At 40.8% G+C, this 26,833-nt stretch overlaps 1 protein-coding gene across 3 annotated transcripts in view; it reads right to left on the bottom strand.

Moving 5' to 3' along the window:
• Positions 1–361: 361 nt before the first annotated feature.
• The window catches only part of fyco1b (FYVE and coiled-coil domain autophagy adaptor 1b), a 33,595-nt gene continuing 7,123 nt past the window's right edge, over positions 362–26,833 (bottom strand). For all 3 annotated transcript variants that reach the window (XM_056744459.1, XM_056744458.1, XM_056744457.1), the window contains exons 5-18: positions 21,851–21,957; positions 21,104–21,247; positions 19,631–19,721; positions 16,971–18,953; positions 16,735–16,827; positions 9,394–9,512; positions 9,111–9,278; positions 8,864–9,007; positions 8,461–8,654; positions 7,992–8,109; positions 7,010–7,096; positions 6,561–6,771; positions 2,454–2,563; positions 362–2,373 (exon numbers count right to left, since the gene is read on the bottom strand). In XM_056744459.1, coding sequence (XP_056600437.1) covers positions 2,298–2,373; positions 2,454–2,563; positions 6,561–6,771; positions 7,010–7,096; positions 7,992–8,109; positions 8,461–8,654; positions 8,864–9,007; positions 9,111–9,278; positions 9,394–9,512; positions 16,735–16,827; positions 16,971–18,953; positions 19,631–19,721; positions 21,104–21,247; positions 21,851–21,957 — 3,645 coding nt within the window. In that variant the 3' untranslated portion in view covers positions 362–2,297. The remainder of the gene's footprint in view (positions 2,374–2,453; positions 2,564–6,560; positions 6,772–7,009; positions 7,097–7,991; positions 8,110–8,460; positions 8,655–8,863; positions 9,008–9,110; positions 9,279–9,393; positions 9,513–16,734; positions 16,828–16,970; positions 18,954–19,630; positions 19,722–21,103; positions 21,248–21,850; positions 21,958–26,833) is intronic.

Raw genomic sequence — 26,833 nt, 5'->3', positions numbered from 1 at the left:
GCTGAGAGTCACTCCGCTGTGAGCTTAACGCCGCTCCATCTCCGCAGAGCTGGATGCTGTAACCACGGGCAACAGCACCCTGCTGCTGATTGGATAAGCCATGCCTGGGAATAATCAATATCCTTAGTGGATTCACGCATAGAGAACTAATCACTGTGGAGAATGTAAGAATATTTTAGGAGCAGATGGCAAGGCCAGTGGGGCATAAGATGCTGTGCGCTGCAGGGATGCTGTCATGGTAAAGGGATGTTGTTGGGCACACAGTCAAGGAATCTTTCAATCTTAAACATAAAATGAATCCGTTTTAAATCAATATAAGGTGTTATTACTTGATTTGAAATAAAAAGGATTAAACAGATAATCACGCTGCCGTGGGAAGTTTTAATTTTACAGCTTCATTTCAAACCAGTTGCAATATAACATCACTGTTATACCTGGACACATACATTACAATTGACTGTTAGTTACTCCTTAAGTTTACAGTATTCAGATTCGTACCATACAAAAAGTATAAACATTTTTTTTCTTTTGAATGATCTACTGTATTAAAAAGTCAAAAGTGCTATTTACTTTCTTCACCTCTAGCTTGCATTATTTGTGTTATTAGAAACATGATATTATTCTTATTTTACAAAAACACAATCAAGTTATTGCTTATAAATGTTAGTCTGGATTCAAAAACACAATCAGAAAATAGTTTGTTATATTATGATCTAAGTATTACACAAGCTATTTTAGGCTGCATAGAAATAATAGTTGTCAGGTTATCTTTTAACAAAAATGTCATACAAAATGAGTACTTTCGTGCAAACAATTGGATATTTTCCCTAATTGTGAATTCATCAGTTAGAGAGACTTCAAACATTTTGTACCCACTCAGACGTTCCTGTCCTGAAGTCACATCAGCATTTTCTATATCTCACTCTAAACTCACTCTCTCACTTCAATAAAACAAACAGTAATAAAGCTTTTCTGTAGTGCAAACTGTGCGGTCAGATCCTTCATATACGTATAAACATCTGTTTTACTTTTGACCAAACAGCTCTCTAAAGTATTGCAGAGTTCTTGTTCATATGCTTCATGTTTCTGTGTAAAAGTGAAAGTTCACCTAAAAATTAAACCTCTTCTCATTTACTCGCCCTCTTGTCATTTCAAATGTCTATAGCTTCCTTTCTTTTGCAGAACACAAAAGATGATATATTGAAGAATGTTGGTAGCCGAACAACAGTGGTACCACTTCACTTCTATTGTAGGGACACAAAACCAATGCGAGTGAATTAACAACATTCTACAAATTATCTTCTTTGTTTTCTGCAGAAGAAAGTCATACAGATGTAAAATGACGATAAACAATGACAAAAGTTTCATTTTGAGTAAACTATCCCTTTTAATATGTCAGCGGTCTAAGAAATAAGGTTGACACTTCGACTTATACCATAAACCATAAACTTGGATGTGTGATGAAGTGACATTGCAGAATGTGGCTTTGACAAATTGCAAAGTAGGTGAATCTCACGAAAACATGTCAGGATTATATTTAACCCCAACGTAAAAAGTTGCTGTTTTAATCACTGTTTTACAGTTGTCATAATATTTTTATGACGGTTAAGTGCTTTTCCCCTGCAATTTCTCCCAGACATTGCAGTATTTAACATTTTTGAACTATTTTAAATTATTCTTATTATATTGTCATTATTCCGTAGGGTGTGAGTGCGTGAGTGAATGAGTGAGTGTGTGTGCCCTGCGATGGGTTGGCACTCCATCCAGGGTGTATCCTGCCTTGATGCCCGATGACTCCTGAGATTAGGCGCAGGCTCCCCGTGACCCGAGGTAGTTCGGATAAGCGGTAGAAAATGGAATGGAATATTGTCATTATTGTAAACAGTATTTTTTTTAAAGATAACAGTAAACCTTGCAGTGCAGTGATTTCTGTCAAAATCAAATAGAAGCAGACTAACGCATACTGCCATGATGTACAAATACTGTACACTTCAAATTTAAATAATATTTTTTTTCCTATGTTGCAAATGATATTGTCATGATGCAATATAACAGTGGAGCTAATTTGAATGTTGTCCTAGAAAATGTTGACCTGCATAAAATGCTTAATATTTTTAAAGTCAAAATTAATTGAATTTGGGGTTGAAATATAGGGTGGGCATATTCTTGACAGTTTCATGATATTTCCCTCAAAAGACCACACAAATCTTTTGAAGCAGCAACGCAAGTTTGTCTTTAAATATCAGCAGAACCCTCAACATGAAGTCCCCTTGATCAAGTGTGTGATGTTTTCCTGTTTAAGGAGAATCACTTCCATTGCAGACCTCTGGTGTCTCTATACTCAGTTTGTACAGGACTTTCTTCGAAACGAACCTACAAACAAAAAAACATTCAGATTTTAAGTGTGTATGCCAGGAGTTTTGTTGAATGAAAACATATATCTCAGCACAAACCTGGAGAAGGAGTTGTCGAAGATGAGAGTGAATTCTCCAGGGTTCCTGACCTTCACCTGTCCCTGAATGGTTTCCTTATGAGAGTTGCATCTTGTCAGAGAGATGAGAACCTGAAAACGTCAAATCAAGTTTGGAGATTCATTTAATCACTATTTAAGATTTCCTCATCTGTCCAGATGTTTTTGTTTGAGGCGAGAGCAGGTGCTGGGGTCTGAAAGCTGTGATGCGTGTGACTACTAGCCCAGAACGAACCTAAAATCTGTTTAACGGCTAAATTAATTATCTGAATTAAGGGAAGGCTTAGTGTTGTGTGTGAACAACACCATTTATATATAACTACACACTATACGGCACAGCCTCTCGCAGCTTTAACACCGACACCACAAATTGAGACAAAACTTTTGGATGTACAGTAGTAACGTGAGTAAAGCCTGGCTCAGACCACAGGAGTTTTAAAATCATGAAAGATTAAAAATCTGGTTGCAGCACACATATAAAAAGAATCTTGCCAGATTATTTTATTTAAATTCTTAAACAAGCTCACACTCATCAGTGTACAACTAAATATATACTACATATATTTGACATATTCATAGGATCATACAATGCAGTTTAATAAAAGTGTTAATAGTAACCGTTTTAATGGGTTTACTATTTTTAGATGTTGACATCACCTCTACATTTGAATCTTTTTTGTAGCACTACAAAAATAAGTTTGCCCTTTGTAAACTTGCATTTGTGAAAAACTTTGGGGGGTAAAGTTGTGTTTATAAATAAGACTAAAGGTAGCAAGTGCAAAAATAAAAATTAATTGATTGGAAGTTTTTTTGTTTCATAATTGCACATCAAAAGACATTCTAAAACACCCAAACTACAGGATAATATTAAGATTATCATAACAGAGGATGCCTCTTACGTCATCTCACCGGGATACAGAAGTAAACAAAGGGACATCGCAGATAATTTCACGTGATCTACTGTTCCTATTATGAAAAATGTGTATTTCCACCATAGATGAAGGAAATGCAGCGGCTATGCCACAGGTCTAGAGTGTGTAACTGTACCATTTTAACTGCACTACGGTGTATCCGCCATGAAAAGCAAATGTTTCTGTAACAAATAGTAGCAAGGGATTTATACGTTACTATAGCAAAACTGTAGCAAGGTGTGTAACATTCAATACTGGAATGCTGTGTCTTTGTCGCGCTATGGATGATTTTCTGTTTGTCAGTCCAAAGCCGCGAGAACGTATTTTGAGCAGGTGTTATAAGGCTTTTTTGCTAGGGCTGAAGTTATGACTGTGCTTTCGGTGAGTCACTTAAGTTTAATGTTTATTAATAACGGAAGAAAAAATTGTCGCTGCAGAGAATAAAGATGAATGTCAATGTGATTATAAGATACAGCATAAAAACAAACACATAAATCCACGGTATGCGCCAAGGAAATGATGAACTGGGGACCTATGTGGATAGGTTCCTGGATGCCGCAGAGGAGGTGGTCTTTGGGGAGGCGGAGTTGGCGGTGTTGTTTAGCCGGGGCCTCAGGGATCCTATGTAGCCGGCGGAGATGAGGATGCTGAGACCGCTGGACATTGATGTTGTTTGGCGTTATGCCACAGACAGAACGGAGTCCAGGCTCCCAGTACGATCCAGTTACCCATCTTCGCTGGCCGCAATCCCAGAGGATCGTACCCTGCAGGTCGGGGTTGTGGGCATCACTATACCTTCCGCCTCACCCACAGCAGCTTCTACACCAGCAGCTAGTCCTCCCCGCAGACGTAACATCTACCCCGGCACCAAGCCCGGTCCAGAGCGCTGTCCAGTCGCCAGAAAAGCCCTGATCAGCCAAGATGTCAGCCGGCGATCCAGCCGGCCATCCAGCCCTTGTCCAGTCTGGCATTCCAACCGGTCATCCAGCCCTTGTCCAGTCCGGCATTCCAGCCGTGGTCCAGCCCGGCATTCCAGCCGTGGTCCAGCGCGGCCTTCCAGCCCTTGTCGAGTCCAGCATTCCAACCGGTCATCCAGCCCTTGTCGAGTCAGGCAATCCAGCCGGCGATCCAGTCGGCCTTCCAAGCCACATTCCAGCCGCCCTTACAGTCAGCATTCCAGCCACAGTCCAGTCTGGGTCCAGTTCGGCAGTCCAGCCGCGGTCCAGTTTGGCAGTCCAGCCGGGGTCCAGTTCGGCAGTCCAGCCGGGGTCCAGTTCGGCAGTCCAGCCGAGGCCTTGTTTATTGTTCCTCTTGTCCCACCCCAATCCATGTGTAATTCTGTATTGTTCAGTGGTCTGTATCTCAGTCTGTCTTGTCCTGTTAGTCTGCCCCTTGATGAACACCTGGAGGTGTTCATTTGGGGGGGGCTTATGTCATGATTCCGCTATCATGTCATGTTTATTCTTGTCTTGCAGCGGAGTCATGGCATAGCCCTTGGGTTTTGTGTGAGAAAGACATGGCTTTGCTTATATATTGGCTGACATGCGCTTTCTCATGTCTTGTCTGTGTCTCCCGCCATCTCGTGTCCTTGTTACCTTCCCATTTGTGTTTCATTACCCACACCTGTCCCTTGCCAATTATCCTGTGTTTGTTTCCCTTTAAAGCATCCTCTTGTCTATTGTATTGTGCTCTTGGATTGTTTGATGTTGCTGTACCGTACTCTGTTCCTTGTACTCTGTTCGCTAAGAAAGTACGCTGTGTCTTGTTCCCGTTCCCCGTACCCCTGAAACCTATGTTCCTTGTTCTTGTCAACTCGTGTCTAGTAAGTTTAGTTTTAACTTGCCAAATGAGTCTGTGTCCTTGATTTAGTTTATTATCAATCCCGGCTTTTTTTTCCCCATCTTGGGTTTTGTTTTGTCCTTTTGAAATGTTCCTTTTTGTATAATAAATTCCCTGTTAACCCCTTCGGACCCCCGTGTTTGCCTGCACTCGGGTTCTCCCCTCTGGAAATCATGACACTTACGTGGTACATTTAAAACCGACGCGACTTCAACCCAGCTCTTTTACGTATCTGTGAAGGATACATTATAAAGACAATCATGCTGTTGCCACAAATTGTTCCTCCATCTCCTCTGCTCCTTGCAGGAGCTTTTGCGGTCTACATTTTTAAAGGTCTGTCAGTCATCTCCTTGCAGATGTTTCTCTCATTGGCTGTAGCGAAAGTACCAATGTCATCACCCCGATTTTAAATCCTAAATATCAAACATGTTTGATATGATTGGGGCAGCTCCGATATCTATCGGAGCAGATCGGGAGGTGTAAGATTCGATCTGCAATGCCTCCCATTACGTGATAATCTGGGCCGAACCTCGGACCCAATTTTTTCAAAGAATCTCGGGAGGGGAAATCGGGGTAAAATCTAGCCGAGAATCCTGTAATCTGAGCCAGGCTTAAATCAAGTGAGCTCTGGAGGCTCAACAGTTCTCAGAACTCACTATCAAAATTTTTCCTAAAAGTGAAAGGAAATGTCTATTAACTTTACACCTCAAAATGAAAAAAAATATGTTATGTTTGTAAAAGTCCCAGTAAAATAAAAAATGACAATGCCAATTTTTTCATGAAATATTGCAGTGTTTATTGTAAATAGTTTATCAATGTGGGTCTTTTCTTTTTTAAATTTGTGCGCGCTCATAATCCTCAAAATCTGAAAATGCATCCTGTAATGACTATCCATCTTTAATCACGTAAATTCGGCGGCTTGGGCGGTGCATCCGTTAACTTCTCACCTTCAACTGTCAGTCTGCTGCCAGTTCCATTTCAAAATGCAATGGCTGGTTTTATACACCCTATCCAATCGAATCGCAAAGAAAGATGAAAGCTACGCACACTATATTTTTTATTCAAAATTCCATTTCACTCGGAAATGCGTCAAAATACGGAAGTAAAAACGATTGCAACTTCCAGTTCACAGGGACTTTGAAGCTGTTTATTACACGGCTAATTTGAATGCTTGATTCTGATTGGCCAGTCGCGACATTCCAAGGGTTTTTATTTTCAAATAATAATCTGCTTCACGTCGGGTCCTGATCACACTGTCGGGTCTTATTTCTGCGATAACAACCGGCTGCCTGTACATTATCCCTTAATTATGCACCTTGTGATATAAACGACTATGTTACCTTATCCTGTTCCAGAGCCGTGCCCGTGTTCTCTCTGTACACCACGCTGAAGGCAATGCTCTTGGGATCAGAAGAGAAGATCCAGCTGATGGTAGGACCGGGATGAGCAGCAGTTATGAGAACAACACTGTAACAGCTGGACTTGATGAAGAGTTCTCTGAACCCTTCGCCAAACTGAACCACGTCCTCCAGACTGTACGACGCTGACAACCTAAGAAATGGACCGTGTGTGATGTCATCATTTCGAAAACACCCTTTCTACTTGTAACGTGTGGCTTTTGACATTTTAGGATTCAGTACAGATGCTCATGAGAAACTCTTGCAGCCTCTATAGCTCACGCATAATAGTGAATTATTACTTAGAAGCCCATGGGTAAAACTGGAGCCTCGTGGCAGATGTTAAAATCTATGCTTTATAAGTTTTCAGAATGTTGTGTTGAGTGTTTTACGTCATCTCTCCAGATTTCAGCAGGCAGATTTCTGCATCCTGAACAGAGCCAATCAGCTCGTCCGATTCCTCTGTGCTTGTGATGTCACTGTTCAAAAACAAACAAACATAGACTTACATTAACATTTATTTGACTCTTTTTAATCAAGTAACACAAAGAAAAGTGCACATAATGTGTAACAATTACTGCAGACAGAACCAGAATAAAAATCTCTTACGAAATATAGTATTAATATTTATCAATAAATAAAGTATAAATTATAAGGTCAGTGTTTTGTTGATAATTATATAGCGTTTATTTATTGTATTATTATTATGTATTAATAAAAATCTAATTTGAAAATAGATATAAATATAACGGTCTGATCAGAGTAAAAAATTACTACAATACGCTATACAATTATTTGTTGTCTGTAGTGCTACCTTATGTACTCTTTATAGAAAATGTATATTACTATCATTTCTTTTTTCTTTATTTCTTTACTGTTTTGACCCAATGTCTCTATTGCTAAAATGTGTATTAAATAAAGCTGTTTTGCAATACAACGCAAAATTGTGAAAGCACATAGAAATAACTTTGAATCCTTTTCAAACTAATTCCAGAAAAAGATAAATGTTTGATGTAGTTAGCAGTACATTAGCACACTTCAGAATGTGCATCAGCGTGCGGTCGTGTCAAATTTACTCTGATGAATGAAAATGTAATTCAATAATGAAACTGTGTTTAGCTCAGCAGGAGCCCATTTAATTTTGTTTGACGTTTTAGCACAAACAAATTACCAACACGGTACCAACACTCGGTGTTTAAGTTCAAACCGAGTGCTGAGTATCTGTGTTAACAAGACAGGAATGTGTGTGCATGTGTTCTGGTATGACCTACATTATAGTCTGACATGTTACACTCTGAGGATAACCCAAACACTCTTGGGTTTTATATGACTTAATAAAGTAATGAACAATGTGCGTGCGTGTGTGTGTCTCACAGATGTCCAGTCTCAGAGAGTGCAGTGGTGTACAGCGAATTATCATGGATACCGCTCACTTCATCTTCAGATATGATGTCAAACACCGTATCGTCCGGCTGGGGGGTCTTCAGCTCCCCTGTGTGGAAAGTACTCACATTACACACAGAATTATACTGTGATTCGCACAGAGTGGATTACAGATCCAAGTAAAAATATCCCAATCTAATTTTAGGATGATGACCATCAGTATGATTTCAGTCATTCATTTCAATCTTTGACATCAAAATGAAAAATGTTAAGGTGATATTTTCACAGAATGTTCCTTTACACTATGTAAGACGATTTTATGTAGAAAACAATAAATCACATTATTATGTGAAAATGACTAAAAATGCTGTATGATGCATGGCATGCCAGTAGTTGAAGAGTAATGAATTAACGTTCACATAAAAAACCTGTATCTCTGTAAACCTTAATGACCTCTCACCTTTGACTCCAGGTGTGCTGGTTCTGGTAGGACTTGAGACTGTGCTGTAGGGTGGATGTAAAGGACTACCTGGATCTGTCTGTGGGTGGCTTTGCTGAGTGTAGCAGTCCTTACAGCATCGCTCTTTAGTGCCGCCCTGCTGGCCACTCACAGCATACTTGCAGCAGTTGTAACAAAAGGGACGCCCACATAACCTAAAACACAATGCAAAAAAGACATGTCAAGTTTAAAACATGTTTATTTACTTAATGTAATGTAATGTAAACATGTAGCAGTATTTGAGAGCGAGAAGCAGGGATATTATATTTTTGATCAAATTTTTAGATTTTTCTTTTTTAATGTAAATTTTAATTAAATATTTAGCAACTTTGTATTATGCTTTTTTCACTGTAATCTCCTTTACCTGCAGTTGTGTCTGCGCAGTATCCAGCTGAAGTGGTTGCGGCAGCTGAGACAGTATGCAAGGTCTCGGCCTGTCTGATCTACGGCCCTCCGTTTCTGCTCAAACTCTAGCGCATCTGACTTCTGCCACAAAGCATCTTTCTCCCTATAGGGGGCGCCAAAGTTTAGTAATAAATTAGAAGATACAACACAGAAACTATCAAATAAAGAACAAAAACTGTTCAGGAGGAAGGCACAAAAGGCGACACCTTATAAGTTCAATAAGTCTCTCTTCCAGGTTCCTCTTGGTGCGAGAAAGGTCATCTATCTCAGAGGACATCTTCAGCTCCAGGGTTTGCTTCTCCATCGAACTTCTGCTCAAATTCACACCCAGCTCATGACAGGCCTTCTGTGCAAGAGCCGACTGCTCCTCAGCTCTGACAGAAACATTCAGAATGACCGGCATGTTGTGAAATACATTCTGTTATCGTTATTTTGTGCATTCATGTTAAAACTGTGGACTATCTGAAAAGAAGTACAGAAATATCTTACTTCGATAAGTTCTTTCGGAGTGTTTTTATCTGTTCCTCTTTCTGATCAATAACGGTTTCAGAATCACCAATGCGGTTGTTTTTCTTTTCGATCATCTGACTGTACTCGCTGTTGACAGACTTTTAAACATAAACACACATGAGTAAAAATATATATACATTCGCATGCGTAAAGAAAACGTTTAATGATCTTTTTGTGCTCAGAAATCACAGTCAAAGTGTAATCACTTAAAGGGACAGTTCACCCCAAAATGAATAACTTCATGTCATGTCATGACTTCATTCCAAACCTGTATGACTTTTTTTCCACAGAACACAAAGTAATTTGAAGAACGCTGGCAACCAAACAGCATTGACTTCAATTGAGTTCCATTGTATGGACACAAAACCACAGACATTTTTCAAAATATCTTCTTTTGTGTTCCTCAACTCAACTCAACTCAACTTTATTTATATAGCGCTTTTTACAATTTTCATTGTTACAAAGCAGCTGTACATGAGACACATTTAATACAAGTATGAATTCTAAAGCAGCCCCCCCGGCCAGGCAGATAGTGCAAAACAATATGCAAACGGTGGTGAGGAACCCAAAACTCCCATCGAGAAAAAAAACCTCAGGGGAACCCAGGCCCAACCAGGGGATTCCAGTTCCCCTCTGGCAAAAGCTGCTGCCTCTGCACAAGCTCATCAGTGCTTGCACAACAAGGCTTAATAAAAATATAAAAATTAAAGATTATCATTAACAATCTAATAGCATTTGAAGTGTTGTAGAAAAAAACAAAGTTGTCGCGTCCTTTATCCAGCTCTATCCTCTTAGCACTTGTCAGGTCACCGCTTCCCATTCTCAGCTCTGCCATCAGGTCTGGGCATGAACTGCATCCTGCGGTAACCTTGGAACAAAGAGACAAGACTGGCTGAGAGTAGAGTACTGTTCTGCACTCTTTGATGCAACAAGTACATCATTTGTTGTTGGATGTGTTCCTGGTTCCGGTTGATCTAAATAATGCAGCCTAAATCCTCTGAGGATTAATATTATGGAGGTGTAGTGTATGCAAGATTAAAAAGATGAGTCTTTAGTCTAGATTTAAACTGACAGAGTGTGTCTGCCTCCCGGACCGTGCAGGGAAGAATATTCCAAAGTTTAGGCGCTAGATAAGAAAAGGATCTACCACCTGCACTTGATTTTGAAATTCTAGGTATTACCAACTGACAGGACCCCTTAGAGCGTAATGTACGTGGTGGTCTGTAATACAATAGAAGTTCATTCAAATACTGCGGCGCTAGACCATGTAGGGCTTTATAGGTAATAAGCAAGATCTTAAAGTTAATGCGATGCTTTATAGGTAACCAGTGCAAGGTTGACAGAACCGGGGTTATATGCTCATACTTTTTTGTACGTGTAAGAACTCGAGCTGCCGCGTTTTGAACCAGTTGCAGTTTTTGTAATAGGCCCGCAGGGCAACCACCTAGAAGTGCATTACAGTAATCTAGTCTTGATGTCATGAATGCATGAATTAATTTCTCTGCATCTGACAGTGACAGCATATGACGTAATTTAGATATATTCTTAAGATGGAAAAATGCAATTTTACAGGTGTTTGCGACATGGCTTTCAAATGAGAGAGTACTGTCAAATACAACGCCAAGATTCTTAGCTGATGACGAGGATTTTATGGAGCATCCGTCAATCGTTAAGCAGTATTCTTGGTTGTTACGCATAGCAGTTTTCGGTCCAGTAAGTAACACTTCTGTTTTGTCCGAGTTTAGTAGTAAAAAATTGTTACTCATCCACATTTTTAAGTCAACTATGCAATCCTTTATTCGATGAAACTGCTGGGTTTCATGAGGCATCGAGGAAATATAAAGTTGAGTATCATCAGCATAACAGTGAAAGCTAATTCCGTGTCGCTTTATTATATCTCCTAGAGGTAGCATGTATAATGCGAAGAGCAGGGGTCCCAAGACTGAGCCCTGTGGTACACCGTACTGGACTTGTGATTTGCGGGACACCTCATTGTTTATTGCTACAAATTGAAAACGGTCGGATAAATAAGACTTAAACCATTTCAATGCTATTCCGTTAATGCCGACGTAATTTTCGAGTCTATGTAGAAGTATGCTGTGGTCAATGGTGTCAAATGCAGCACTGAGGTCTAGCAGCACCAATAACGAAATACAGCCACGGTCAGACGCTAAAAGCAGATCATTTGTAACTCTGATCAAAGCAGTCTCTGTACTGTGACATGCTCGAAATCCAGACTGGAATTCATCATTAATGTCATTCCTTTGGAGGAAGGAGCATAATTGAGTTGAAACTACTTTTTCCAGAACTTTAGATATAAAAGGTAAATTCGATATAGGCCTGTGATTCCCTAGTTCTTTAGGGTCGAGTTTGGTTTTTTTTAAAAGAGGCCTTATAACAGCCACCTTAAATGCTTTAGGCACATGTCCTAATGTCAGAGATGAGTTAATAATACTAAGAAGAGGATCTATAATTTCGGGGAGCATTTCTTTCAGTAGTTCTGTAGGTATAGGGTCTAGCATGCATGTTGATGATTTAGATGATTTAATGATTTTAGACAGTTCATCGTGATCTACTGTAGAAAATAATTGCAATTTCTCCTTAGGGGTGCTGTAGTTAGTTTGTTCAGCGGATTTCACTACAGGTTGCATTGTTATAATTTTTTCTCTTATATCTTGGATTTTACTTGTGAAGTAGTTCATAAATTCATCACTGTTATGCTGATAATCAGAATCTGACGTCGATGACGACTTATTTTTTGTTAATTTAGCCACGGTGTTAAATAAGAACCTAGGGTTGTGATGGTTTTCCTCTATTAGTGTTGAAAAGTAGGCGGATCTAGACGTTTTTATTGCATTCCTGTAATTTCGAGTACTATCCTTCCATGCTATACGAAATACCTCTAAATTCGTTTTCTTAAAGTTGCGCTCCATTTTACGGGATGCTTTTTTTAGAGTCTGAGTGTGTTCATTATACCACGGTGTTGGGCTGCTATTTTTAATTTTCTTTAAACGCAGAGGAGCAACTGTGTCTAATATTTCCGAGAAAGTAGAGTTAAAATTTTCAATAGTAGTGTCAAAATCGTCAACGTTATTACTCATGCTGGATATTTTAGACAATTCAGGCAGATTATCGAGAAACGCATCTTTGGTAGTTGAAGTAATCGTTCTACCATATTTGTAACAAGGAGTTTGATTTGCAGCCGTAGGCCATTGAAGCAAACATAATATCAGATAATGATCCGAAATATCTTCACTCTGCTGAACGATTTTAACATCGTCCACATTTATACCATAAGAAAGTATTAAATCTAAAGTATGATTACGAAGGTGAGTGGGTCCTGACACATGTTGACTAACGCCCATGGAGTTAAGAGTGTCTTTGAAAGCCAGTCCCAAGGCATCTGTATCATTGTCTACATGGATATTAAAGTCACCGACGACAAGGACTCTATCTGCGGCCAGTACTAGTTCTGATAAGAACCCACCAAAATCTTTAATAAAATCTGTGTGGTGCCCTGGAGGCCTATATACAATAGCTAGAATAAATTTTAAAAATGTTTTGTCCTTAGTATTAGGTGTCGATACGTGAAGTACCATGACTTCGAAAGAACTGTACTTAAAATTAGACTTCTGAGAGGTAATAAAAGAATTCTTGTAAAGTGCAGCGACACCTCCCCCTCTACCTTTTAGACGAGGCTCGTGTTTATAGTAATAATCATGGGGAACGGATTCATTTAGAGTAATAAAATCATCTGGCTTTAGCCATGTTTCTGTCAAACAAAGCATGTCTATTTTATGATCGGTTATCAAATCGTTAACAAAAAGTGCTTTATTTGAGAGAGATCTAATATTAAGCAATCCGAGTCGTAACAGCTGATTATCTGTATTTTGTTCATGTTTGATTTGTTTAACGTTTATTAAATTACTTTCAAGAGGTTTACGCAATATCTTATGTTTGCTAATCCGGGGGACAGACACAGTCTCTATTTTATGTTGTTTGTAAGAAGGGATTATTACATGTTGTATATTTTGTGTATTCTGTAACGCGAGACGGCAAGCAGACAGTTGGTTAAGCCATTCTGTCTCCTTCCTGACCTGGGCCCTAGGTAGTCAGACTTTAGCATTATTAAGACTGTGTGCCAAATTTCTAGAGAGGAGGGAAACCCCATCCCAGGAGGGATGGAGACCATCTCGTTTCAACAGGTCAGGTCTGCCCTCAAAACTCTTCCAGTTATTTATAAAATCTATATTATTCTGCAGGCACCACTCAGACAACCAGCCATTTAGTGATGATAATCTGCTATAAATCTCATCACCACGGTAAGCAGTAAGGGGGCCAGAGAATATTACAGTGTCTGACATCGTTTTTGCGAGCTCACACACCTCTTTAATATTATCTTTAGTGATCTCCGATTGACGGAGTCTAACATCATTTGTGCCGACATGAATAACAATCTTACTGTATTTACGATTAGCCTTAGCCAGCACATTTAAGTTTGACTTGATGTCAGGCGCTCTGGCTCCCGGTAAACATTTGACTATGGTGGCTGGTGCCTCTATGTTAACGTTCCGGACAATAGAATCACCGATCACTAGGGCACTTTCAGCAGGTTTCTCAGTCGGTGCGTCACTGAGCGGGGCAAACCTGTTCGAGACTTTAATCGGAACGGTTGAGTGATGTTTTGTCCTGCGACTATGCCGTCTCACCGTCACAAAGTTTCCCAGCTGCAGGGGATTTTCAACCGGAACCGAGCTGTGTGCGCTAACATTGCTCGCATCCGAAGTGTTTTCTACGGTTCTTACACTCTTACTATCCTCAAATAAAGATTGGATGCGAGACTCTAATTCTAAAATCTTCTCCGTCAGCCTAACTACTTCCCTGCATTTATCACATGTAAAACCCTCGCCGCTGACAGAGAAGGCTAAACTAAACATATGACATGAGGTGCAAGTTCCACAGAGAGATTTGGAATGACATAAGGTAGGGCGGTCAAACGATTACTCGTGATTAATCACCTCCAAAATAAAAGTTTGTGTTTACATAATATATATCTGTGTATTCCGCATATTTATTTTGTATTTATAAACACACACATTTGTAGATATTTCAAATATAAAAATAGATTTTCTTGGCCTCTTGGAGCAGGCCATACACTATCGTCGAAAGGATAAGTCCAGTCAACTATCGCCTCCGCCAGCCGGGACAACGATGAGAGGAACAGGTGTACCACATCAACTTGTTAAAGAAGTGGATAGCCTCCCCAACCCAGATGGCGGCCTTCGCCGAGACGAAACCACCGGTGGTCCAGATGGGGGAACAGCTGTCTCCCGTCCAGAAGAAAGATCTGCAGTCCCTGGTCAGTCAGTTCAGAGATGTATTCTCCGACGAACCCGGGCAGACTCGGATAACCCAACACGATATCCGGACGGCCCCAGGGGTCGTCGTCAGACAGCGGCCCTACCGGGTGCATGAGACTCGTGGACTGGCTATGGAGGAGGAGATCTAACGGATGAAGGAACTTGGAGTGATAGAGCCCTCCCGCAGCCCATGGTCCAGTCCCATTGTCATGGTACCCAAACCGGACGGCACTCTCCGCTTCTGCAATGATTTTCGTTGGGTCAATGAGTATCCACATTCGACGGATATCCGATGCCCCGAATGGATGAGGTCCTGGACCGGATCTGACGAAGGGATATTGGCGGGTGCCCCTGACTTCAGATTCCAAGGAGAAGACGGCGTTCAGCACCCCTTCCGGACACTGGCAATATACAGTGCTGCCCTTCGGTCTACACGGGGCACCTGCCACATTTCAAAGGATGATGGACATCCTGCTACGGCCCCGTCAAGCCTACGCCGCCGCCTATATTGACGATCTGGTCATCCACTCGGGGACATGGGACTCCCACTTGGACAGATTGCAGAGAGTGCTGATGGACCTCAGGAAGGCAGGCTTAACGAATGCCAAGAAGTGTCATCTGGGACTCGCCGAAGCCCAGAACCTGGGCAACAGAGTCGGAGGGGGTTTGATCCAGCCTCAAGACTGGCATAGCGACCATTCCAGACCTTGAAGAAGACGCTGACATCCTCCCCAATCTTGCATGCCCCGGACTTTGGCTGCCCTTCACCCTCCAGACAGACACATCTAACACTGGATTGGGAGCTGTGTTGTCACAGACCAAAGATGGAGCAGAACACATCTGAGGGAGACGTGTACATAAGCCGGAAGCTCACCTCAGGGGAGTCGCGGTATGCCATGGTCGAAAGGGAGGCCCTGGCCATAAAGTGGGCAGTCCTGGAGCTAAAGTATTATCTGTTGGGACGCAAGTTTGAATTCGTAACCGACCACGCACCCCTCCAATGGATGAGTAAGGCCAAGGATACCAATGCCAGGGTCACGAGGTGGTTCCTGACGCTCCAGGACGAGTCACCCCTGGCGCAATCAGCATCGCCATGGAAACAAGGTTCATCAGAGCGGCACACCTGCTGGCCGTTAAAGGGGACTCGCAATGGCCATAAAAAGGGCTGCAATTGATCACACAGAGAGCCACGTCTCCCTCAGATAGTTGTATGCTGAGTGTAGTTTCTCTTGTGTCTTCCCAAGTACGGACTAGTAACGACCGGCAGGACCGCGCATCCACAAACCCGGAAGTACCATCGTTACCCTCTGCCAGAGACATTTCCACAAGGATTAAGGATGCTTTTCCCCTATATCGCTGGCAGAGACATTTCCACAATGACTACAGACGCTTCTCCCTTATAACGCTGGAGGACACGCCCAAAGGGAAGCAGGACGGCGTCTACCCATATCTTTATCCATAAATATACCCTTTGGGTGTCGACTAATTCTGTTCCCGAGTATGTGTCGTTGTTTCATCCCGCACAATGTCACATAGTGCATCCAGCAGCAGGGTTTCCGAAACTGTTTGTCTACCAGTGCATATACAAGTTGTTTCCATTACTTTGAAAAATGTCATTGCAAATAAATGTTTAGGAATAACAATAGTTGTGTAAAATACTAATAATAAAAACCTCAAAACAGATACAAAAATAAATGTTTTTGAAGTTAAATGTGCTATTAAATGATTTAAATTTACTTTCTCAGGGGTACTTCAATTCAATTCAATTCAAGTTTATTTATATAGCGCTTTTCACAATGTGTATTGTTTCAAAGCAGCTTTACAGGGGCAAACGGGAAAAACAGATAAGTTAGAACACAGCACAGTGCTTCAAGTAAATGATGTAGGTCAAAGAGAATCGGTTGACAAAAAAGTTTTAAAACCCCTGATCTACAGTGTGATGACACAATGATCGTAATACCTCTAGCTCTGATGCTTTGGACTCAAGACTCGAAACTTTCTCAAGTTCGACATCCAGTTTCTTTCTCAGTTCATCCAGTTCTTCATTTAGACGCTTCATAAAGACACAAAAATACATTTCAATGATATAAAACACATTTTGAAATGAGTCATTAACACAATACATCAGCATGAGTTGATTGGTGGATGTGATTAAAAAAACACAAAACCAACATCTATGAGAAGTGTTCACATTACCTGCACTTGTTTTTCGTGGTGTGCAGCCTCGTTGCTTAGCTGGGACCTAAGGGTCTCCACCTCTCTCTGTCTGTACACCTGATGACTCCTCGATTCTTCTTCTGCCTTTTCAAGACGTTCCTGCAACTCCTGATGGACTTTAGGAAGTCCCTTCATCTCCTTTAGCTGCTCCTGGAGTCTTGCATTATCCTTCTTCGTGTCTTCCAGAGATTCACTCAAAGTTTGTGCCTCCGTCTGTCTCTCCTGCAAGTTGGCAGACATCTCCTCCCATCGCAGCTCAGCCTCCTTGTTCTGTCCTGTCAGCATGCAAACGTGAACCCCGAGCTCTACCGTTTCCGTCTTGGCCCTGTGCAAGGCCTCACGAGCCTCTCCATTCTCCAGCAACAGACTGTTGTTGTGTTTCTTCCCCTCATGAAGCTCTTCCCTCATGGCATTCGTCTCCGTCTGGAGTCTCGCTTGGCCTTTGCCTTCCTTATCCTTTACCAGGGTCTCTTCTCTTTCTCTGCAACGCATCAGTTCATCCACGTGTCTGCAGTTTAGTTCTTCCACCTGGCTCTTGAATTGCCCCGTCTGAGCCCGGATGTCCTCTCGAGAGGCTTCCGTAACCTCTTGCAGTGTCTGGATCTTCACCCTCTCCTCCGAGCTCACCAGGAGCCGAGCCCGAAGTTCCAAAACCTCCTCCTGAAGTCTGCAAACCTCCTTCAAGTTGAGGTCAAGTTGAGCCTCAGCCAGAGCCAACCTTGAGGTGGATTCTCCACTATCAGAGCTTGAGGAGGGCTCTCTAGTCTCAACGTTCTTCACCTGGCCATTCAAAACACACTCCTCGATGTGCTGGTTCTCCACCGTAAATCCAGCAGACTCCAGTCTGTTTCTCAGCTGTGTCTCCGATGCCTGTGCAGTCATCAGCACTCTCTCCAGACCATTCTTGGTTTGTGCTAGCTCCTCGCTGCTTTCTTCATTTCTTTTCACAGTCTGGATCAGCTTGGTGTTGATCTCCATTAAGCTTGTGCACTGGTTTTTGTACTCCTCCAGTTTCCTGACTTGCGGTTGCAAGCTCTGACCGTCCGCAGCCAATCTCTCATTGTCACTCTCCATTTTGCGAATCTTGTCAATGCAGACGGTAAGCTCAGACTCCTTTGCCTTGAGTTGCTCCTTGAGCATGCCCTTCTGTTGCAGCTCCTCTTGCATTCGTCCCTTCATCTCCTCCAGATGGGACTCTCGAATCTTCAGTACGCTTTGCAAGTCCTGCAATTGCGTACAAAGGGTATTCGTCTCCCGCTCCTTCAGAGAGAGCACTCCCTGGAGGTGGTTTACGGTCATCTGCAGCTCATCTGCAGTTGCTCGTTCCTTGTTGGTAGTCGTGTTAAATGCGTCCAGTTTGCTGTCCACCTCATTTAGTTTTACCTCCTGTTGCTTCAGCTCCTGAGCAAGTCGCTCGGCCACTCGTTTACATACGGTTTTCTTTTGCTCCGCCTCTTTTAGTTTGGTTAGGAGCTCTTGGATCGTCCAGGCCGAGTCGCAGTAGCTGGCGGCCTGCTGTCCTTTTACGCTCATAGCTCCGTCGAGTTTGGCCAGCAGCTCCATGTTTCTGTTCTCGGCGACATTCAGTTTGGATTCTAGGTTGCGTTCTGATGCTTCTTGAAGTCGAAGAGCCTCCAGTTCCTGCGTGGTGGTTTGGAGACGATCGGTGCACTCTCTGACAGTCATGAAGACCTTCTGCTCAGCCACTGCAGACTGCACTCTTTTCTCTGGACTTTTAGCAGCCGAAAGCTGTTCCTCCAGATCCTTGACCACAGCCCTCAGATCAGCTGCTTCATTGGTCAGCACCCGGATCTTCTCCAGGAGCTCTTGTTGTTTCAGCTGAGACTGGTCAAGCTCTAAGCAAAGGTTCTCAGAAGCAGTACAGGAGAGCTCGCCTACCTCTCCCAGATCACCTAGAAGACTGGAACCGAAATCCTGGCCTGCAATGAATTCCTGATTTTGCTGCAAAATGTAAAAGGGACCGATTTAAGATTATTAACATGGACAATATGAATTTATTTAAATTATTAGCATTCTTGCATCTAATAACAAAATAACATTGTTAATGCAAATAAAACAATTATTGTATCATAAAATGAACATATACATAATTATAAAAATCTGTGTTTTAGGGGGGCGTACAGAACATTTTATTCAACTTCACTTTGGCTGTTCATTTACAAAATAATGGCGTTTTGGGGCCTGAAAATGCATAATGTTAGAAAACGGGTTGTAAAGCGCAAATGTCTGAAAATTATCTGTGCAAACCACAAAAATGTTCATTGGCAAAAACACCGATGTCAGGCGAGAATATTTGGCGAAACCTTCATAAACGTAAAGGAAGAATTCTTACATTATTAGTACACTGTTGTCACCCTTTGTTAGAGAAACACAACAATGCATTATGTTCAATTTGAGAAGTAGCATTCAGAAACACACAAAACAAAAAATGAATAGACATATCTGCTTTAATGTATGTTCAACTTTGGAGAATTAATTAATTAATTAAAATGTATTTATTCGATAAGCCCCTTGAGATGTACCATCTTGTTTTCAAGGGGGTCAATGTATTTATGTATCTATATCTAATGTACGCACCCAACAGTAAAGTTCAAATAGGGTTTTATCTGTTACTAAACCTGTGAGTAACTGCTGACCAGACTGGTGACACTGGAGCAGCGACTGGGTGGTTTCCATGCATGGGATGAGACTGCTGATCCCAGAGTCTTTCTGTATGTGAACAAAACAAACATCTCTTTTGGTGAGTTGTTTCATTATGGTCATGTTGATTATCGGGTCATGAATAACACAGGATGTTAGGATTGATGCCAATAGATGACCTTGTGTTGTTGCCTAATGCTTATGGGAATATAATAACAAAATGGATGTAATTTAAAGCAGAAATATTTTGCAATGACGCTATTGAATCTAAAAAACTATGAAATGCACAAATAAAAACTGGTTGAACGTGTTGAAATTGGGATAGAGTGCCCCCCACTAATATTGGCACCCTTGGTAAATATGAGCAGAGAAGGCTGTAAAAACGAATCTGCATTGTTTCGCCTTTTGAATTTTTCTTTTAAAAAAATCTACAAAATTCCAACATTTCATTCAAGTAAAACAATTTAAAGTGGGGGGAATATCACATTGTGAATATTGATTTTTGTCTAATACACCCTGTCCACAATTTTTGGCAAAACATCTCCCAAGTATATTCCCGCTAATATAAAACATTTCTGAGTGACTAGAAACATGATGTTGTCCAGACATGACTTCTTATTTCAAAGGAGAATAATATTAAGTAACACAAAGCCCACACCCCCTGAATCATTCATCACAATGGTTAAAACCAAAGAATACAGCTCTGATGTGCAGCAAAATATTGTGAGCTACACAAGATAGAAAGTGGATTTAAAAGGAAATGGTTGAAACAATAAAAATGTCCATTTCCAACATCAGGGAAATAATTTAGGAGTTTTAATAGACTGGAGGTGTTGCAAATCTTGAGAGGTTCTTGACATCTTTATCAGATACATGGCATCATGTATTATATGAAATACCAGCAGATATAAAAATCAAACCTGACTTGCTCTTTTAGAAATATTATAATGGGTCGTGGTTAGATCTTCCATCAGCACACTGCTTCAAAACAAACATCTAAATAAACAAACATTGGGTCACTGAACACAAAATCAAGATCCTGCCAAAGCCAAATATCCATTAGAAGGATCAGGAGAAAGTCTTTGTGGAGAAATGGACTCGGATGACTCTCAATGTATTCTCAAACCTCATCAGACTGAAAAGAAAACATTAAGAGCTGTTTTTTGTATTAATTGAGGTTGAGGAGTGTATTAAATGACAATAATTGTGGCCAATATGTATGGAAGAAAAACAGTTTTGTACAATGTGACACTCCCCCTACTTGAAATTGCTTTCCTTCAATAAACTATTGGAATTTTGTAGATTTTTAAAGAAAAGATCAAAAGGAGAAACAATGCAGATTTATTTTTACAGTCTTCTTTGCTCATATTTACAAAGGGTTCCAATAATAGTGGAGGGCACTGTATACCATTGTGATACACCTGTTCAAGGGTAAAACCATCATGAATTACCTGGCAAAGGTGGGCCAGTCGGAGTCAAGGTCGTGACCCCTAGATGTTACGTCAAACTGGACCTCATTGAGTTCATACAGATGGTTGATTATATCAGTGTTAAGATGGGACTTTAGGAATGGGCTGCGTTCATAATACCAGTCACTACAGATTAAAAAACAGGTATAATGAAATTAAGTAGATCCGTCATAGATATAACACAAGAAACAATGTGGTCAGGATCAGAATAAAAATTGCTGACATTACACGTCTATATGCTCTGGTAGAGGAAGTAGACAGGTTTCTTTAAAGCGAAGTGAAAATGGACTGAGGAAGAGAAAAACTGAGGTGCGGAAAAATGTTTTGCTTCAACATCCTCTGATGTAAACAGTGACTTTAGAAAAACAGAGATTTAACTGATGAATTATTGCATTAAATATCTGGACTGATGCTGTATCATTTCAATGATGCATGCTTCCACTCAAACCATTTGTTTCAAATCTAAGCCTTTAAAAAATGAATGGATCTAACTTCTCGTTTCACTGTTTGATGTTTTCAAGTGAAATTCTGATTTAAAGAAGGAAATGCAATTGCGGTTTAAACCAAAGGGGTTGTTTACAAGTTGCCCAATCCATGTCTTTATATGTAATATTGACAGATAGGACGGTTTACTTTTTCAATGCGAAGTTATGAGTTCTGATGTTAAAATATTACTCTACGTGAGTTAAGAAAAAGGTAGCGTGATCATAATTCCAGTGAGTACATTACCATGTGATTTTGTAGTTCATAACACATTGCTGGAGAGTATCTGCAAGTCTCTGGTGCACGAGACAGTATCGTATGAAGGACCGTCCTTTCCCAAGTGATGTCTTCAGCTATGATCACAAGAAATAAGCACAACAAGCTTTTGCACTGGATAAAAATGACTTAAAATACAGTACTGGCCAAAAGTGAAGTCTGTCCTATGATAAAGGCCACCGTCTCCTTTTATTCAAACATATTAAAGATGTTTTAAAGATTTCGTGTGTGTGTGTTTTGTAGTGGTCCTAAGAATGCAAACTGGAGCTTAGCTATGAGAAGAATTTGAAGGGATAGCTGGACAAAAAGGGGCCATAATTTACTCGTTCTCATTTTATTTCAAACCTGTGTGACTTTCTTTCTTCTAAAGAATTTTTTTTTTTTTAAAGAATACTGTAAACCGAACAACAGCAGTACCCATTGACTCCTACAGTATAGACACAAAACCAATGCAAGTGAATGGGAACCACCATTGTTCCGTTACCAACATTCTTCAGAATGTATGTTCTGCAAAAGAAAAGAGTCACACTGGTTTGACATGACAAGAGGATGAGTAAATGTTAACGGAAATAAAATTTTTGGGTGAACCATCACTTTAAGAAGAGACCAACTAAATTTAAATATTTTGAGGTCAACGTATGCTTTATTTCTAGTTAGCTTTTTGTTTTTGTTGTATATCAACCCCATATTTTCTGATATATTTCCCTAAATAAATTTGTCCAATAAATACCTGAACCATCCATCTCCCATGTTGATGCTTACCTCAAACATCTAGGGTCATTTTGTACAAAATATACCTTCTACCACTTTTGTTTTTGAAAATAAACAAGATTTGATCATGTAAGATTACTTAATGCTGAAACATAGCAAAACAGCTTCTCATTTGATCTACAACAACAACAAATCCTCAGCAAACATCACTTACTGTACAAAAACGTCTTGGTTACTCATGTAACCTCAGTTCCCTGATGGAGGGAACGAGATGTTGTGTCGAGAACGACAGATCCGCCCTTGAGAACCAATCACCTCTGACTACTATAGAAAAGGCCAATGAAATTTGGCGAATGAAATTTGCATGCCGGTCTCTGCCCCCGGGTATCCGGTATATTAGGAAGCAGGCGTGCAGCATTCATTTACCTCTTGTTCTGAAGAGCCTGAGAGCCTCTCATGACTGCAGCAGAATACGATACGTGTGTGGCACAAGGGACACAACGTCTCGTTCCCTCAATCAGGGAACTGAGGTTACATACGTAACCAAGACGTTCCCTTTCTGTCGGTCTCTCGACGTTGTGTTGAGAACGACAGATGGGGTTGCCTATGGAAAACGCCACAACATCTCTAGCGAAGCGACGGTAACAGGCCTGGGCGTGTCAGCTCGATGCTTTCGTGAAACTGTAACCTCCCAGTGTGGTGGTCGGGGGGTTCCAGAGCTTTCTTGGGGAAAGATGGGTACAAGCCCTGACCGGTAACCTTTCACGGACGGAGGCCTTAGCTCTCTACTGGCGAGAGGCCGTCCGGCTCGGGTTTACACCGGGTAAGCGTAACTTCCTTAATTAGGGATGCGCTGCAGAGGCCACCTCCTACCCATAATTTGTTTTGTTCGTAGTCATCAGCGAAGGCTCTCAAGAACAAAAGATAAATGAATGCTGCACGCCGGCTTCCTTTTATACTGGACATCCGGGGGTGGAGACCGGCATGCAAATTTAATTGAAAACTAGAACAGCAGCAGTAACATTCAAGTGTTCCATGAACACAGAAACTATGTAGAAAGTAAAAACTGCATAATTCAAGAATAGTATGTGTAGTACACTATTACAACACAACCAATGTCTGTCTCTGGGACACTACTGTCAGAAAAGCAGATGAAGGATTACAGTAGGTGACCACAGAACATATCGACAACAGATGGAAACATCGGACTACAGTTAATGTTGGATTTTTAGATCCGTCTGGACTCTCAAGAAGACTGCATTTTGGTGCTAAATGTATTTTGTTGAAACCCAATGACTCCTTATAGGGATAGTTCAAAATTCTGTCATTATTTACTCGCCCATATGTAATTTCATACCGTTATAAATGACTTTGGTCCGATGAACACAGGGAAAGATATTTGGAAGACTGCTTGTCATTTTCAGTTCCGGAGCATCATTGACTGCCACAGTAGGAAGAATTAACTAGTAGTCAAAATGGCCGGAGAACTCTTTGTTTTCCTAATTTCTTCAAAATATCTCATTATGCTTTCTACAGAACAAAAAAAATACAACATTGTTTTCCTACTATGGTAGCCAATGATGTCCTAGAACTGAAAATTGATAACATTCTTCCAAATATCTTTCTGTAAGCATATCATTGTTCATTGGAACAAAGAAATGCTTACAGGTTTGAAACAATCTGAGGTTGAGTAATTGATGACTGATGTTTTATTAATGGATGAACCATTCCCTATAATGCATCCGGCAGGCACTGTTATCCATATTGACTTACATTGCATGTCTTTGAATCTACATTTATATTTTATTCAAACCAACTTACATTGCACCAAATTACATTGAAAGGAACATATAACAGTGTTTCCCTGGTAATCTAATTCACTAACCTGCCATCACTAGCACCACACACTTCCATTTAAGCTAAATAAACTTTCATTCTTACAAATCTTTGACTAAATCCTACGTCATGTTCTTGTTGGTTGCTTTAAGCACCAGTAAAAGTATACACCCAAAGTCTACATGATATACTGGTTCCTAGTTTCAGTTAGTTTCAAAGTTAGTTCCTCATTCACTTCACGTCAAAAGTATTTTGTCTGTCATTTATTGTCCCATGGGTGAAGATCCTAGGTCTGATTCCTCAGAAAAGTACCCAAAAGAAATATGAACTGTCTTTCATATCTGTACTGGTGCACAAACGATATGGGACAATATATGCTGCAAAGTTAAAGTTAAAATACTTAAGTCAAGGGCGCCTTTTATACGCTAAGGAAAAGCAACTGTCATAAAACTTTAGACAGATCCTAATGCTACTGTAGTCTAACAATAACAACACGACCAACCTGAGGCCATACACCACTGCGACCTCCTTCTTCAAATCCTCAGGAGTAGAGAAGACAACGGATGTTAAAGGGGTCATATGGCGCGACTACGTGTTGTTCTGCATCTTTGGTGTGTTATAAGTTGCCCATGCATGTATTATACATGTCAAATTGCTAAAAGTTTAGTGTTGAAACAAAATATCCATTCTATCTAAAAGCAATTGTTCAACCAGACCTGCCTGAAACGCCTCGTGTAACCACACCACCACAAATGTACGTCATTTCGTGGTATGAGTTGACTAAGACCGCCCAAATGCAAACGCAAGTTAGGTGGGCGTACTTGTTAATCTCATTGTATCTTTGGTGCCGCAGCCATGTCCTGGAACGCTGTGTGTTTCGTTGCGAAAAAAGAAAGCCTCTTTGTTTGCCCTTCCAAAAGATGAGACAACTAAAAATGAATGTTTACATTTTATTAAAAAACACTGTTCCAGAAAAGTACAATCTGAATATTCAAGTTTGTGCAGCACATTTCACTGAAGATTGCTTCACGAACCTGGAAGATATTAAGACCGGCAATGCACGAAAGCTTTGGTTAAAAAGTGGGGACATTACAACCATTACAACTTCGCATGAGAGGTGCTTCAGATTCGCAGCCAGTAATTATATTTTTATTGTAAAAGACTTTTATTCTACAGACTAACGCGGGTTGAGTTTGTTGTGTGTTTGTGATCTGCAAATGCAGAAACGCGCGCAACGTGAAAAACAAAACACATAAGTCCTAATAATCAGTCATACTGATGTTCCAACTAGATGCAACAAATGTTGTGTTGGGATTTATTGTCTTTGCCGAGTCACGACGTGACGTTACACTGGTTGATCAAGAAGGGCCAACACACTTGCATTATTTATTATGTTTCCATTTGCTGCTGTAATGCGAGGTTCTTTCTATCTCACACAAACTCTGTATGATGTAAATGCTTGTTTGTTTATAGTCTTTATAAAGTCCTATATAAAAGGTAAAACAGTTAGCTATAGTTTTTAACTATTTAACATAATATATTTTTTATAATACCTTACCAATCCTTTACATCCTGCTCAAGTCGCACTGACAAAGTTATTGTATCGGTGTAGTGAGGAAGGCGTGGCGAGAGCCGTCAGACAAAGGGGCGGGGCCGGAGGCGTGAGTGATAATGGCAATCAGCTGTGCGCACACCGGCTCCGCATTTCTGACAGTGGAGATCGGAAGCATAAAAGAACGAGCTGACAGAAGGTACGACGAGAGAGGACCGGGCCCGAACATGGTTGTATGTGTATTTGTAATTGTATTTGTGTTGTGTTCGCCGGCGGTCGGCCGTGAGGGGCCGCCGGCTACTATTACTTTAATAAATGTTTGTTTAAATGTTTGCCGGTTCCCGCCTCCTTCCTTCCATGTCTTGAGACGTATTACAATCGGCTTGATCATCTTCATTTTTTCTGTATCAGATTCGGGCTCAAATTGATATAAGGAAGTACCGATGACATTTTATCACCTGTAATTACAATTGCTTTGGAACCTGATGTCCCGAATATGGTAAGAGGCGTTACATTTCGGTGAAACGCTCTAGTATTCGACCAATCACTATGCACTAACCAACTGGCCAATCATAGCACACCTCACTTTTCAGAGCGATGAGCTTTGTAAAAATTTGCGTGTTTCAGAGAGGCGGAGCAAAGAGGAGATACAAACATGCACGGTATGTGAAAAATACAGCGTTTTTTTTTTACCTTAAATCGTGTATACACATTGCATAACATCTTAAACAAACGATAATATTTGTTTTAGCCATGTCATTTGACTCCTTTAAAATGACTGAAAAAATAAAGAATACATGTGAAGAGCTGGAAGATGCGCGTTGTCCAGCGGAGATGTGCGCACGTGCAGTGGA

The sequence above is a fragment of the Triplophysa dalaica genome, chromosome 3, assembly GCF_015846415.1.
Source record: "Triplophysa dalaica isolate WHDGS20190420 chromosome 3, ASM1584641v1, whole genome shotgun sequence".
NCBI classification, from domain to species: Eukaryota; Metazoa; Chordata; class Actinopteri; order Cypriniformes; family Nemacheilidae; genus Triplophysa; species Triplophysa dalaica.
The sequence above is the reverse complement of the archived record's forward strand: the minus strand, read 5'-3'. Positions and strand labels throughout refer to the sequence as shown.